The sequence below is a fragment of the Temnothorax curvispinosus genome, unplaced genomic scaffold, assembly GCF_003070985.1.
Source record: "Temnothorax curvispinosus isolate PA1 unplaced genomic scaffold, ASM307098v1 QBEX01001498.1, whole genome shotgun sequence".
Classification (NCBI taxonomy): Eukaryota; Metazoa; Arthropoda; class Insecta; order Hymenoptera; family Formicidae; genus Temnothorax; species Temnothorax curvispinosus.
Window position 1 is genome coordinate 1,326,802 of NW_020211278.1, and position 13,210 is coordinate 1,340,011.

The following is a 13,210-nucleotide window of genomic DNA, read 5'->3' on the forward strand; positions in this document are numbered from 1 at the left end:
AAAAGTGGAGTGAGTGGAAAGTAGGTGATAAGTACAGTTCCATACAGACTTGATATTTTATCGTTTCGGCGCTTTTTTTAAATAATTTATGCCACTTACGACTCGTACAGTTATACGTCAATATGGCCACAGACCGGACGCTGGACGCGCGCGACGTCACGAAAATCGCGAGTAGTCCGACGAAACCGGCGAGGATTTTCTTATTTAGCGGCAAGAGGAAATCTGGAAAGGACTACATCACCGATATCTTGTACAACAGGTACCACAACGATATTTTGTCATTATTCGTAGATAAAGTAACGCAAGTGGCGTTACTCAGCAGAAAATTGACATAAAATTAACATAAGGATGAGACGATACCAAGCTGTATTAAAAATACATTTCTGTGTTTGATAATTGAGGAATCGATTGTTATTTACTTGGATACATAGTCCATGTTTCTCTTAAGTAATATATATTATTAATGTAATCTTTTCATTCTGAAACAGCACTTGGTTTACGCAATTTTCAGGATTGGCTCGCAAAGGGGCACGATTATACGCTTATCGGGACCCATAAAATCACACTGGGCGAAATCTCTGGGTCTCGACATCGATCAATTACTGGGACATGGGGAATACAAGGAAAAGTATCGGCTGGAAATGGTCAAGTGGGGTGAGGATATGAGGAGGAAGGACTACGGCTACTTTTGTCGCGCCGCTATTGACATGTGTAACGGTACTGCGAGCCAAAGAGCTCCTTATGAAACATCATGACTGGTTTAATTTCTACGTAAACGTGTCTAAACGCACGTATTTTCCAGCGCGGGACAAGTCGGTGTGGATAATAAGCGACGTCAGACGAAAAACCGACGTCAAATGGTTCATAGAAAACTTTGGAGACGCCTGTAGAACCGTACGGATAGTTTGCCCCGAGGAAGTCAGACAGAAACGTGGCTGGGTCTACACGCCAGGTAACAAATATTATAGCGCCAGAGAGAATCCAGCACTTTCGAGGGTTTACCAGGACCGAATTTAATCGCCGCAGGTATAGATGATTCAGAAACGGAGTGCGACTTGGACGATGTAGATAACTGGGACGTGGTGCTGGAGAACGATGATGACAGCGACGTGGAAGCTATGCTGCGACAGTTGTTGGGCCTCGTCAGCTAGCAAAGCTCTTTCTATCCTGTCAAACGTGCAATAAATAAATTCGCAATTTCTCTTTGTTCTTTCCTTGGAAAAAAAAGAAAGCAATGTCATGTACTACAATCTTTTATGCAATATAACATTCTTGTATAATATGAAAAGTGTCGCTCGACAAGATTTTGTTTATTCCCTCGCAGTAACGTACGCGATGTGCGAACGTTTCGAAATGCTTCGGAACGACGCAAAAGTCGGGACGAAAAAAATAATAATAAAAGAAGGACGCGCGGAGCGAGCCTCGTGTCGTGGTAGATTAAATGCCAATATGGCTTCTGCGTGCGCGGTACTGGTGCCGCTAGGTTAGTTCCGAAAAAACATAATTTTCGAAGTTATTTAAGCTTCAAGTATTACGTAAATGATATTTATCGATTTTGCAGGATAATTGTGGATCCAGTGTATACGTTGCGTTGTCCGCTTTAAAGTAATTCCAATCCAGACGAGTATATATCGGCGAATGTGCCACGACCTATAGAACAGGTCAACGTGAGTAATTATTCAAGTAACTGTTTAGCATATTATCGTTTGCCACGGTCACGTGTTGCGCTTGCACAAATTTGTATCTCGATTAATTTCACTGATCCTGATTTTTTTTTCACGCTAGATTTTTGGGGCCGATTTTTATACAGCGTATTCTTTGCTGGCGTTCACGCACGATTGTCAATAGCATCAAGGCCGGTCGATCAGAAACCGTCGAATGGAATAATGGAGCACAAAATTCCGTCTGGTATTCTTGACGATCTTAGCAGGTCGGTTTCCATCGAAATAATATAATAAGAATAAGATATTTGATAGGAAATAGTCGAATCGCATGTATATTTGTGTCTTCTTAGCATCAGTTTCGTCATATTTACACAATGGATCTAACAAATTTTATCTTGCAGTCGATTCATTATCAATGTGCCCGAGGAGGAGAGGAAGGATTTGGTGCGAATTTGCTTTCAAATCGAATTGGCGCATTGGTTTTATCTCGACTTCTACTGCACGGAGGAGAATCCTAAGCTGAGGTCGTGCGGCATGAAGGAGTTCGCCACTCACATATTTCAGCACATACCATTCTTGAAACCGCACGTGCAGCATGTTGACGCTGTGCTCGAACAATGGCGAGAGTACAAGCAGAACGTGCCGACGTTCGGGGCAATTGTGCTGAACGAGGATATGACCAAGGTGCTGCTCGTGCAAAGCTACTGGGCGAAGAACAGCTGGGGCTTTCCTAAGGGAAAGGTCAACGAGGATGAGGAGCCGTTTCTTTGCGCCATTCGAGAGGTGTTGGAGGAGACCGGTTTTGACATATCCAACCTGATAGATAAAAACGAGTACATTGAATCTGTAATAAACGATCAGACAGTGAGACTGTACATTATTTCGGGTGTGCAAAAGGATACGAAGTTTCAACCGAAAACGCGGAAGGAGATAAAGAACGTCGAGTGGTTCGCCGTAGCGGATTTGCCCAACACAAAGAAAGATATGACACCCAAAGTGAAAATCGGCGTTGGGCCAAATGCATTTTTCATGGTGGTGCCGTTCGTCAAGTAATTATTTGAACATTTTCTACAAAATCCATATATTTAATGAAAAATTCTGTTACATGTGTGTGTGTGTGTGTATGTCGACGTTGCTCTTTTGTCCAGGCGGATAAAGCGGTGGATTCAAGAGAAACAGCAACGTGAGAGAAACGCCATTGCAACTGTACGAAGACAAAGGCATAAATCGTTGGGAGATGTCGAGACGGTTTCAAAGAACAAACGGCAACAGCAGCCGCTTTTCCATCACTTTTCTACTTGCCCGCCACAAGTAGATATCTTGTATTTTTTTTAAATTCTGTTTAACTTTTATTTCTGTTATAATCTATACTTTCATATGCATTGTCACGTGCTCCGTTTACAGAGCGAGGTTCCTGATTTCAAGATTGGCCGTCAATCGAACACTTCCCCGGCACGCAGTCGCCGTGGTGTAAATGACAGCAAGAAAGATGCGTTGAAAACGGCATTTAAACGAAACCTATTCGGAGATCAGGAAGAGGATCGATCACCTACAGTTAAACACTTGATAGACAGCCCTGCTCAACCGTGTTCATTTTTAATTGATCCTGCGATTCAGTCAATCAAATATAATGATTTTACTTACAAGGCGCAACCATTTGAAAAAGAAGCCAAAGGTACGCTAAGTTTACTTATAATCTAAATCTTACTTCTATTTAATTTCTATTTAATTTTCAGATCTCGCTTGCCACAAATAATATATTTAACGAGATATCTAAATTATAGTAATAATGTTTATTTTTTAATATATATATATATTTTTTTTTCAATAATAATCCGATATTATTGTGATATCGGATTTACTATATCGGAATTGATTTCTCTCTTTCAGATTCTCGCAAGAAAAGTCTGCCGGAGGGAAACATTAAGTCGCTGCTGTTCGGAGAAGCTGCTCGCAAATTGCAAAAAGATTTTAAAACCATTCCGCCGCCCCCCTTCGTAAGTCTGGACAGTCCGTCGCCTTTAACGAAGAATTACATGGGCAAACAAAATAGTCCTACCTTTGAATTTCGCACAAAGATTTGGGATAATTTTAGTTACGATATCCAGGCGATACTAAAAGTTCTAAAGTAGCTACGTATATACAACAACTCGGAAGAATGGATTACCAAAATAGGGAAAGTGCAGATATCGATTTGAGAGTTATTCCATCATATTAACCATCTCTTATCTTTGCTGGTCAATTGTGCGCGTTTAAAACGTAACTATCTGTTCGTACATTCTCGTACATTGTTGATCGATATTTAGATAATATCGATAAATTTAAGTTTGACTTAAGTTTTAGTTGAAAGCTCTCGAAGTACATGCATTTTTATTGTTGTGTATATTGTATATATGACAGCTGGCACAATTTTGGGCGTTCATAATTTGCGCGTTTGCAGAGCGCATTATTAGCATTATCGCATTCTATCTTTGTCGCTCATTAAATGTAAAACAAGGATAGAATGACGCAATAGTGCTAATAACGCGCTCTGCGAATGCATCCTTTGGGTCTGTTTTCTGTTGCTGCACTGTCTGCACTAGTTCAAGACCTGTACATGAGGCTTGTTTGTTTTCGCTGCACTTCTGAACTAGTGCAATAAGTTAGAATAGATTTGTTTTTTATTGCTGAACTGGCTGCACTAATTCAGAGTTCATCTTTTTCCTTCCAATGTGGAGTAAAAAAGATAAACTCTGAACTAGTGCAGCCAGTTCAGCAATAGAAAACAGACCCAATGAAACAAATATATTTTCTTTCATTCTAACTTATTGTAGTAGTTCAGAAGTGCAGCGAAAACGAACAGGCCTATACACTAAAGCGTGAATCTCGTATGTACGTTTCTCACGCTTCAATGGGTCTGTTTTCTATTGCTGAACTGGTTGCACTAGTTCAGACTTCTATTTTTTTTACTCCACATTGGAAGGAAAAATAAACTCTGAACTATGTAGCCAGTTCAGCAATGGAAAACAGACCCAATGTATACGTACACTTCTCAGACTAGTGCGGCTAGTGCAGCAATGGAAAACAGACCCTTTATATCAGGCCTGGTCTACTTCGAGCTCCGGAGCCAAGACACTTCTCCCTTTTCATTCACGGGGAGTGGATGAAAAGGGAGAAGTATCGTGGCAATGGAGCTTCAAGTTGACCAGGCCTGCTTAACATGATGATAACGATAAAATGCAAATTCGACATTTCGAATTTGCTGTTATGGAAAGAAACTGATTATAGAGGAAGATCTATCAAAGAGAAATATTAAGTCGCTCTTTTTTGTGGAAGCTTTAGGCAAATTGCAAGATTTTAAAAGCATTCTAAATTTTTTTTTGCTTGATTTGAAACACAATAGATAAAATTTGTCGATCTTACCAAATCTTGGTAATCCAATATTTTCGACATGATGGTAAACTGTATGAAACAGGACATCCTTAAATCATGTACAAATAATAGTAATAATCCATATTTATAACTATATAAAGGCGAGATTATAGCGCATAAGTAACGATATTATACATTTCGATTTTGATATCAGCACTTTTTGGCCGAGCGAAAGTCTATTGTATATCTTACTTTTTTTTTTTTTTAAGTAAATTGACGTTAAACTAGCGTTAATTAAATTAACGTTTATTAACGTATAATGTATTTGTATAGGATATTGAGGACGATAATCAGGACAAAAAGTACCAGTAAGACTGGGCCGATAAAATAGAATATTTTTTCAAAAACGTGACTGCCCGTCTGCACACTTTTGATAATTTCGTTATTCAATTCAAAGACTATTTTACTTTCTTCGATAAGTTTATTTTTCGTGTCCTCGTCCAGCGTCTCCGCGATTCTGTTCATCGATTCGCGCAAGTCGCGCTTCAACTGAAATATACTGTTCTGTCCAAAGTCCGTGACGTTGCTACCGTCGTTCGACGGTTGCGCTTTAAAGGGCGAGATCTTTTGCACGAACTGCCGCTTTTTCCGGAGAAGAATACCGCCGCTGAGGAGACCCATGTAAAGGTGATAGATATACGCCATTAGTAGAGTGGGATCCGTGTCCTCCACTTCTCTCAAGCGCATTAGATATTTGGCGACGCTGTCCCTGAAGTTCGTAAAACATTTTAAGTTTAAGATTTCTCTTTGGTAATAATTACCAACTTACTACTTGTACTCAAAGACTGATATCTGTATTACTCATTGTAAGCGAAGGAGACATAACATAAAGCGATTTTATTTTCACAATACTGTCGTACGCTATACTGTTGTATGCACACAGCATGTACCTAGGACTATAGTTTTTCCTCCAGTCCTTTCCCAAGTAGTGGTCAAGATCGCGCTCGAAAGCCTCCGTACGTTGCAGCTCGCTGAGCGGAAGTAATCCAATTTTGGTGTTCCTTAATCTAATCATCGCACCCTCCAGGTAGCGAAAGACCTCGTAGAAAACCAGAAGCCCATCAGCCCATACGGAATCGTCGAGAAACCCTAGTTGTAGCGCACAAGACTATACGATACAAAGCTGAGCATTATAGTCGTCACATTGTGGCGATCATTGAACTAGATTTTCTTTGTTGCGAGATAGCATTTAGATATATAGAGCACTTAATGTTGAGTCACAGGACTTATTATTCGTATGCTATTAATATATTTGCCAAGTAATAGAAGACTTATAGAAAATTAACAATGACCACTGAAGGCACAAAACAATGGTCACTATATATAAAAGTGAAAGAACAAAGCGTTGTTTATCAGCTTTTGTTGTCTCGCGGAAAATCTTTGTTTTGGCCATAGTACGCAATCGAGTGCGCAGTTTGTACCGAGAACTCCAGGTGGGATCCCCTCGATATCTACGATATCTCCGGAGTTCCCGGCGGGGTCTCGCGGTCCTTACCGAATGCCAGTTTCGCGTTCACCAGGGCATCGCTGATCGCGTGTATCCCCCGGGTGGCTTTTGCCATTTTCTTGCAAAAGTTCTCCTCCTTATCCGGCATTTCGGAACGGGGCGCGCGTAAACGGGGCGAGCGTCGGAGAAGATGCGTTTAACGTGCGTCGAGAGAGACGTGCGTAGTGCTCGATGGATCTCACACCGTCATATCGCCGGGTTCCCGCGCACTAACCCGCGGCCTGTCACGTGAAAATTATCGTCGTGAAAACACTGCGCCCGCGAACGTCGACGACCATCCCCGGCCGCCCCTGCGCACTGACGTGACGCGGTCACGTGGCCGCCTCGAGGTCGCCGCGAGATGTCGATTTTGTCCGTCGGCGCGAAACCGTGGCCTCGTTCGAGCCGCTCCCACGCCGGGCTAATTAGCGACGCCGCCTTCCTGTCGCTAATTTTAGTACCGAGGCACACGGATCAGCTGTTCCTTCGATTTTTCATATTTTTATTTTATTTTACGCGGTTGATCGATTCGATTTCTGAAAATCTCGTTCCGAAGCGCGGAGAGATCGAAAAATTCCGAAGCTAACGATTCGCTAATCCGTTCAATCGAGTCGAGGATTCGGCTCGGTAATTCGGTCAAGGAAAATTCGAGCAAAAATACTATTTATTGTAAAACGGAAAATAAGAAGTCGAACAAAAAATAAATATAGCTATAGCCTATTTTGGACCAGAAATCGGATCTAATTGATCAAATAGCTCGATAAGAGAAGATTCTAAAATACATTCCGAACTCTGCATCGAAAAAATCAGTTTCCTCTTCGGTTTCCTCTTGTATAAGAAAACAACACGAGTGTTTATAATATTAATATCAGCTATTTACAAAATAGCAAATAAATTACTTTGCATTAAAAAAAACTGAACTTTTAAGAAGATTTCTAGATAAGAGCGGATTTTTTATTATTTACTATTTTATAGCTATAACATGTTTACAAATTACGTTATTTTATGAAAAACGCGCGAAGTCAGTATTTTAATGAAATTTAAAAATTAAGAGAGTCAAAATAGCCGCGAAAAGTCAGTGTAAATATCGCTAAGGCTAAAGCATCAAGAATTTTTATACAATTTCGTAATTTTGCAAACACTCGGTACGAATTAGCCTGAGAATTCTTTAAATTATGATATATATTTCAGGGTAATTAAAAAAGAGGGAAAAATAGGTTCACGTATCTTTTGCTTCACATTTGAAATACAATTAAACGGAATATTTAATGGTGGAAAAATAACTCGTGAGTCTCATGATGTAATCATAGAAAATAGATGTACATTAATTACATAAATTGACGTAAAAGAAGAATAACCGACTTTCCAATTCAACTCTTGCTACTTTTAGATCCAGCCATTCATTTTTTGCGTCTTTGCAAAATTATTCCCTGTAATTTTAATACATTTTATATCGAAATGAAGTGAATCTCAAAATCATCGATCAATCAATGCCTGATTGATCGCGTACGCGCGATAAAATTTATCTCTTCCAAGCTTTAAATTTCAATCGTCCTGCAAATTTCTGTCCTTCTATTTCTCTCTCTCTCTCTCTCTTCTTCGAATCGGCGCGACTGATTGTATTTTACGTGCGGAAGGGTGCCATGCGAAGAGAAATGCGGACGAAAGTAAAACATGGCAAATCGCTTCTTTGGAAAACGAGCATCCAGCTTCCGATGAGACGCATCTTCGGCATCTTCGCCGCGGCGCGTCTCGTATTCCGGGGCGAGTGTGCGCGCGTACATTCCGCGGTCACCTCGTCGCGCGTCGTCGCGCGGCAAGGAATCCGCGCGGACCGCAAGATGTCGAGCTGTCGCGCAACGTAGCAGGGGAGCATGACTCGCGCGTTGGTCGGCATCCCCTCGACGCCCGCGTTCGCCCGCAATATGACGTGGGTCGTGTCGATACCGGGGCTAACCGGGGGAGGGGGTGGGGAGGGGGTGGGGGGGGGGAGGGCGACGCGACGCGGACCCGCGCATGCACGGCCACGTACCGCTCGTACGCGTATATACGTACGCACGCACATGTGCACACCCACGCACGCCCCGCGGACGGCGCGGTGGAGCAACGGAGGAGTCCGTTGACCTTCGCCGAGGACGTGCCCATGTCCCCAGGCCGGGTCACACTCGAGTCTTGCGTTCGCAGGGGAACATGCCCGAGCGGGATCAGACCGGACACGTGGCGACTCGCGCTCGATGAGCGCACCTCGGTGGAAAGGAAAGGAAATGGGCGCACTCCTTCTCTTCCCGCTGCCACCGCAGTGGCGGCTCGACGTGTCTCGTACCCGTGTAAGCGCTTTAAAGAGATATTAAAATTAAAAGTAAATTTGATAAATCTTAGAAATTACAATTGTACAAAATATTTTGGTGAATTATTAATTAATTCTCATAAGTCTTCGATATATAGAAATGATCTATTTTTAAAATTCGTATTTTAATTGTGTATTTCGAGATGTAGAAATTGAATCTGCTTGAGGATATTACTGCTCTCTCTTGCCATTTATGCAATTACATTTTAAATTCAGACATTTCATCGTTCCCACGAGATATAGAAATTATTCTCTTCTTTATAATTCGTATATTAATACGTAAGATTATATAACGATATACAATATATAACATATTGTGTTTTAATAATGCCAAAACAAAAGTAAAAAAATCATTGTTTTATGAATTTTATATTATATAAAGCAGATGATTAGCAGTAAAGATAAATCCTTATTCTCAAGCACAGATTTATATTAAAAAAACAGATTTTTAACAGATTTCATGATTTCTTGCCTCAAGATACTTAAAAATTATTTACGTAAAATTTTACGTAAAAATTTCCAAAAAATTTCATCATGTATTTATAGCAATGTTGCTTGTTTAATATCAATGGAATTAAACACGATTATATGAAGAAAATCGAGATATGGGAATAATCTTTTCGGCATATTTTAAGTTTTTATATCTCGAAGTACATAAAATACGTGAGTTGCAAAAAGAGATTCCTCTGAGGTTGTTTCTGTACTAAAGACTTATTATAAGTTTTATTAGGACATACGTTATATTGAGAAATAAAAATAGTTTAAGTTAAAAATATCGAATATACAACATAATTAGTACAAGTCAGATTTAATATAATTTTAAGTATAAAACTTTTAAGACGCTTCTCAAATGGCAAGCTCAAACGAGATTTGAGCAAAACTTAAATGAGATTTATCATTGACATGCTAATTATAATTGAGACTCGTCGAGTCCGTCACTGCGCGATCCCCCGCTTCCCAACGGCGATTCACCCTCTCTCTTTCCCCAGGTTCTGCTGCTGCTACCCTGTTTCCAAGTATTTGTCAAAGGCGGTACAACGCCGCGGGAAACTCCACCCAGACCGGTACGCGGTTTCGCGGCGGCCGCTTCCTCCTTAAGTAACGAGATGCGCGCGAAATCCATTGCGGCACGGCCGGTACTCTTCGGTACCGCCGATCTTTCTGTGGACACTCCTACGTTACGCCCTTTCGGCATCGCGAACTGTCGCGAGCTAGCCCACGAGCGCAAAGATGCATTATTCATTCGGCTTAAGCCGAACCCCGATGAAACTGAGATAGCGAAATTCAAATTACGGTCTAGAATCAACAGGGAGTATACCCACAGCGTCATTCTCGTGAAATCGAGAATCATTTATCTCGGCAGGAATGTCGAGGGAAGAGATCGCGTCATCTTTACAAAGTCTTCAACGAGCTACGAGTATAATTAAGCCTGAAATTAAGATTCTGCTAACATCTCCCTCATCTCACGTCTAAATTTCCTTTTACAGCCTTCATTATATTATCTTGCTCTTAATTTGTTATCTCACAATGAATTACTTTTCTCGCGAAACCGCTTCCTGCGCCCGTCGGCCCATCTGCCCGGTCTTACCGAGTTCTCGTTGCGCTCATGACGCGCGATAAATTATATTACACGGCGGAGAAGGGGAGATATGTACCTTCGCTCGGAGGTGGGAGGTGGGAGTCGTTCGTCGGCAGGGCCGGCCAGGGCGGGAGAGGAGAAGGGCGTTTTATGCTATCCTGTTACCTCGTAGCTCCGAAGTTGTGCCGACTGCTGCGAATCCCTCGGCGGCCGCGTGGCCGATGGAGCTCCGCCGACGGCATGCCGGCCTGATCGCCGACGAAATGTATTGTCACTTGATTGTCAATCGGCTTTTTACCGAGTCCGTTATTAACACCGCGTTACTCTTATTATAGCCGTTGTGCGTCGTAGAACGAGTCTAGATGCGGCTTGAGGAAATAACCGTCAATTTGCGCCGGGATCGGCCAGGATGCCCGGCCGGGATCTTCCAGGAACCGACGCGTTCACCCTCGCGAATTTACGCGGGTTATCGTAACGAGTCGTCGTGAAAATCACAACGAAGACCACGTTTGGTCTGAAATATTATTTGTAATAATATTTTCTCACGCATCGGTTATTCCGCGATTCTCGCGGATACTGCATCCGGAATGCTAAGCGCGCGGATATGTATAACTTTGATTTAATACGCCACGTTAATCAAACGCGAATATAAATTAGCATATTGGCCCTAATACCTTTGTCTATTTTTTTTAAAGTTTGTTATGAGCCGCAATGTCTCGCGATGAGGAGACATGAATTTAGACAATATTTTATTTGTAATTAATTATGGAATTCTCTCCCCTTTTTTTTTAACGGGGAGGTCACAACCGCGAAATTATTTGGATCGATGTCACGCGACTTTAGTGAGTTTCTGTTCTCCTGCTTCGATATATAAAATTTTTCAGGGAAAAGCTTGTAATTTTGGTAGATTTAACGAAATATCCAGACAAACGTCATGTAAAAAACATCGAATCGAGTTATAGAATTCTAATCGTTTATGAAATTATTATGATAGATATATATTTTATTGGGTATTATATCGTACGCAATGTGCGCATGTGTGCATATGTAATAAAATATAAAATAAAAAATTATTTTATGGTTATAAAAAACGTCGAATTAAATTTAATTAAAATACAGATATATAATATTTCGCTTACATAAAAATGTAGAATATATATGTATATACAACATACAATATTTATTAAATATATTATTTAGATTACATGAAAAAAACAAAATCATAATTGACCTGCTGTTTCTTGCTGTTACATCGAACAACGTTATATAAATATATATCACTTTATATTTATATACTAAATCTTGTGCGTTAATTAGAGGGAACTTATGTAGCACCTGAAGATACTGTTTCTGTCTTGCAAAATAAATGCTCGAGAATCGCGAGCGACAATTGCTCGGCAAGTGCATTTGGCAAATTGCGGTCGTCGCGAATGTCGCACTCGATGTCGTGTAACTTTGCAGCTGCATTCTACGTGAGTCTCTTCGAGATTCGCGAAACAACGTAAGAATGGATCGCGCTTTCGCGATAGTCCCCGCGGCTCGTTATTCTAAGCGCGGCTACGTCATACAAGATGGTCACACTTGACTGAAGTTACCCAGTCGACGTCACTAGGAGATCAGATTCACTGAGAAGTCGTTGTATTGCGAAAACAGGGCCAGAGATCGGCATTAATAAAAAGTACACACCTTTGTCACCGTAACGTGAGAATCTCGCGATCGTCTCGGAAGCGCGATGTGCTGCACGGCCAGAATTTTTCGCGCCGCCTCGCGCAACGCCTCGCCGGCTATTTCGCTATCCCCAAAATACTATCTAATGTCTGTTTATCACATTCAGTCGTATAATTTAACAAACGTTAATACAACAATGATAAAAAATTAAATTGTTATGTAGAATATTTGTATTCCTCGGGAATGGAAATTGCATCGCGTAGAATACGCGTCTTAATCATCATTGAGATCATGATTGTCGTGCAACAAATAAACGCGCACACCAGTGCGTGTTACGTTTAAAGAGAAACAAAGGATGGCGAGGTACACAAGATTAATATTAATATCCATATGTCTAAAAAAATGGTAGAGATATTTGGATTTAAGTAGTTTTCTTCTTACAAAATTACCGTGTCTTATTTCCATCAGTTTTGTTCTTCTCATTCGTATCATTTCCGTTACATTGATGATTTCTTGTTATTGTTCTCAACAGTAATGGGTCCGCGAGAGGGAATACGCCATTATTACGCCATTGCGGTTATCTAACGTCGTCGCCGTGGGGGAGAAAAAGAGAAAGAGAAAGAGAGAGAGAGAGAGAGAGAGAGAGGGAGAGTGAACGATAAGGGAACCACCGCCTCCAAGCCCTCCGCGCGGATCTGCTCTCCTGATGAGCAAACTTACCGTGCGCGTCGCGTGACACTACGCTCTCAACTGACGCGCTGCATCACACACGTCTCACGTCGTCATTAGCGACGCACACCCGTTAATTAGTAGCGCGCAGCTTGAGCTCGGCGACTCCGCGTATGGTCGACGTTGAATAAGCGTTTCAATCGATAACAACATCTTCGCAGAGGCCACTGCAACTCAATCGCGGGAATAACAACAGAGCGCATTAAATATGTTCTCTCTCTCTCTCTCTTTTTCTCTCACTAAAAACAGAATTCTTATACTTGACATTTCGGAGAGCTGTTATTTGTTGTATAGAAATTATTACTTTTTTTTTTAGCTAATAACGA

At 41.3% G+C, this 13,210-nt stretch overlaps 4 protein-coding genes across 5 annotated transcripts in view; 2 read left to right on the forward strand and 2 right to left on the reverse strand.

The window, feature by feature from the left end:
* LOC112464843 (atrial natriuretic peptide receptor 1) overlaps positions 1 to 13,210 on the reverse strand; it is a 65,507-nt gene that overhangs the window by 22,378 nt on the left and 29,919 nt on the right. The window lies entirely within an intron of this gene.
* Positions 22 to 1,288, forward strand: LOC112464903 (probable phosphomevalonate kinase). Of its 2 annotated transcripts, none has more exons than XM_025032200.1 (4): positions 22 to 259; positions 512 to 717; positions 803 to 952; positions 1,033 to 1,288. In XM_025032200.1, exons 1-4 carry the CDS (start codon positions 123 to 125, stop codon positions 1,149 to 1,151), a joined length of 612 nt encoding a protein of 203 aa, XP_024887968.1. In that variant the 5' UTR covers positions 22 to 122; the 3' UTR covers positions 1,152 to 1,288. The 2 variants fall into 2 exon arrangements, with proteins under 2 accessions (XP_024887968.1, XP_024887958.1); XM_025032190.1 differs by having other exon boundaries at positions 97 to 259; positions 1,027 to 1,288.
* On the forward strand, positions 1,384 to 3,815 carry LOC112464886 (m7GpppN-mRNA hydrolase). The gene is made up of 7 exons (XM_025032148.1): positions 1,384 to 1,483; positions 1,562 to 1,667; positions 1,786 to 1,930; positions 2,066 to 2,713; positions 2,813 to 2,975; positions 3,069 to 3,339; positions 3,555 to 3,815. The coding sequence occupies exons 3-7, from the start codon at positions 1,887 to 1,889 to the stop codon at positions 3,794 to 3,796; spliced, it is 1,368 nt and encodes a 455-aa protein (XP_024887916.1). The 5' UTR covers positions 1,384 to 1,483; positions 1,562 to 1,667; positions 1,786 to 1,886; the 3' UTR covers positions 3,797 to 3,815.
* On the reverse strand, positions 5,268 to 6,882 carry LOC112464896 (heme oxygenase 1). The gene is made up of 3 exons (XM_025032175.1): positions 6,571 to 6,882; positions 5,966 to 6,164; positions 5,268 to 5,784 (listed from the first exon to the last, which is right to left on the reverse strand). Exons 1-3 carry the CDS (start codon positions 6,668 to 6,670, stop codon positions 5,325 to 5,327), a joined length of 759 nt encoding a protein of 252 aa, XP_024887943.1. The 5' UTR covers positions 6,671 to 6,882; the 3' UTR covers positions 5,268 to 5,324.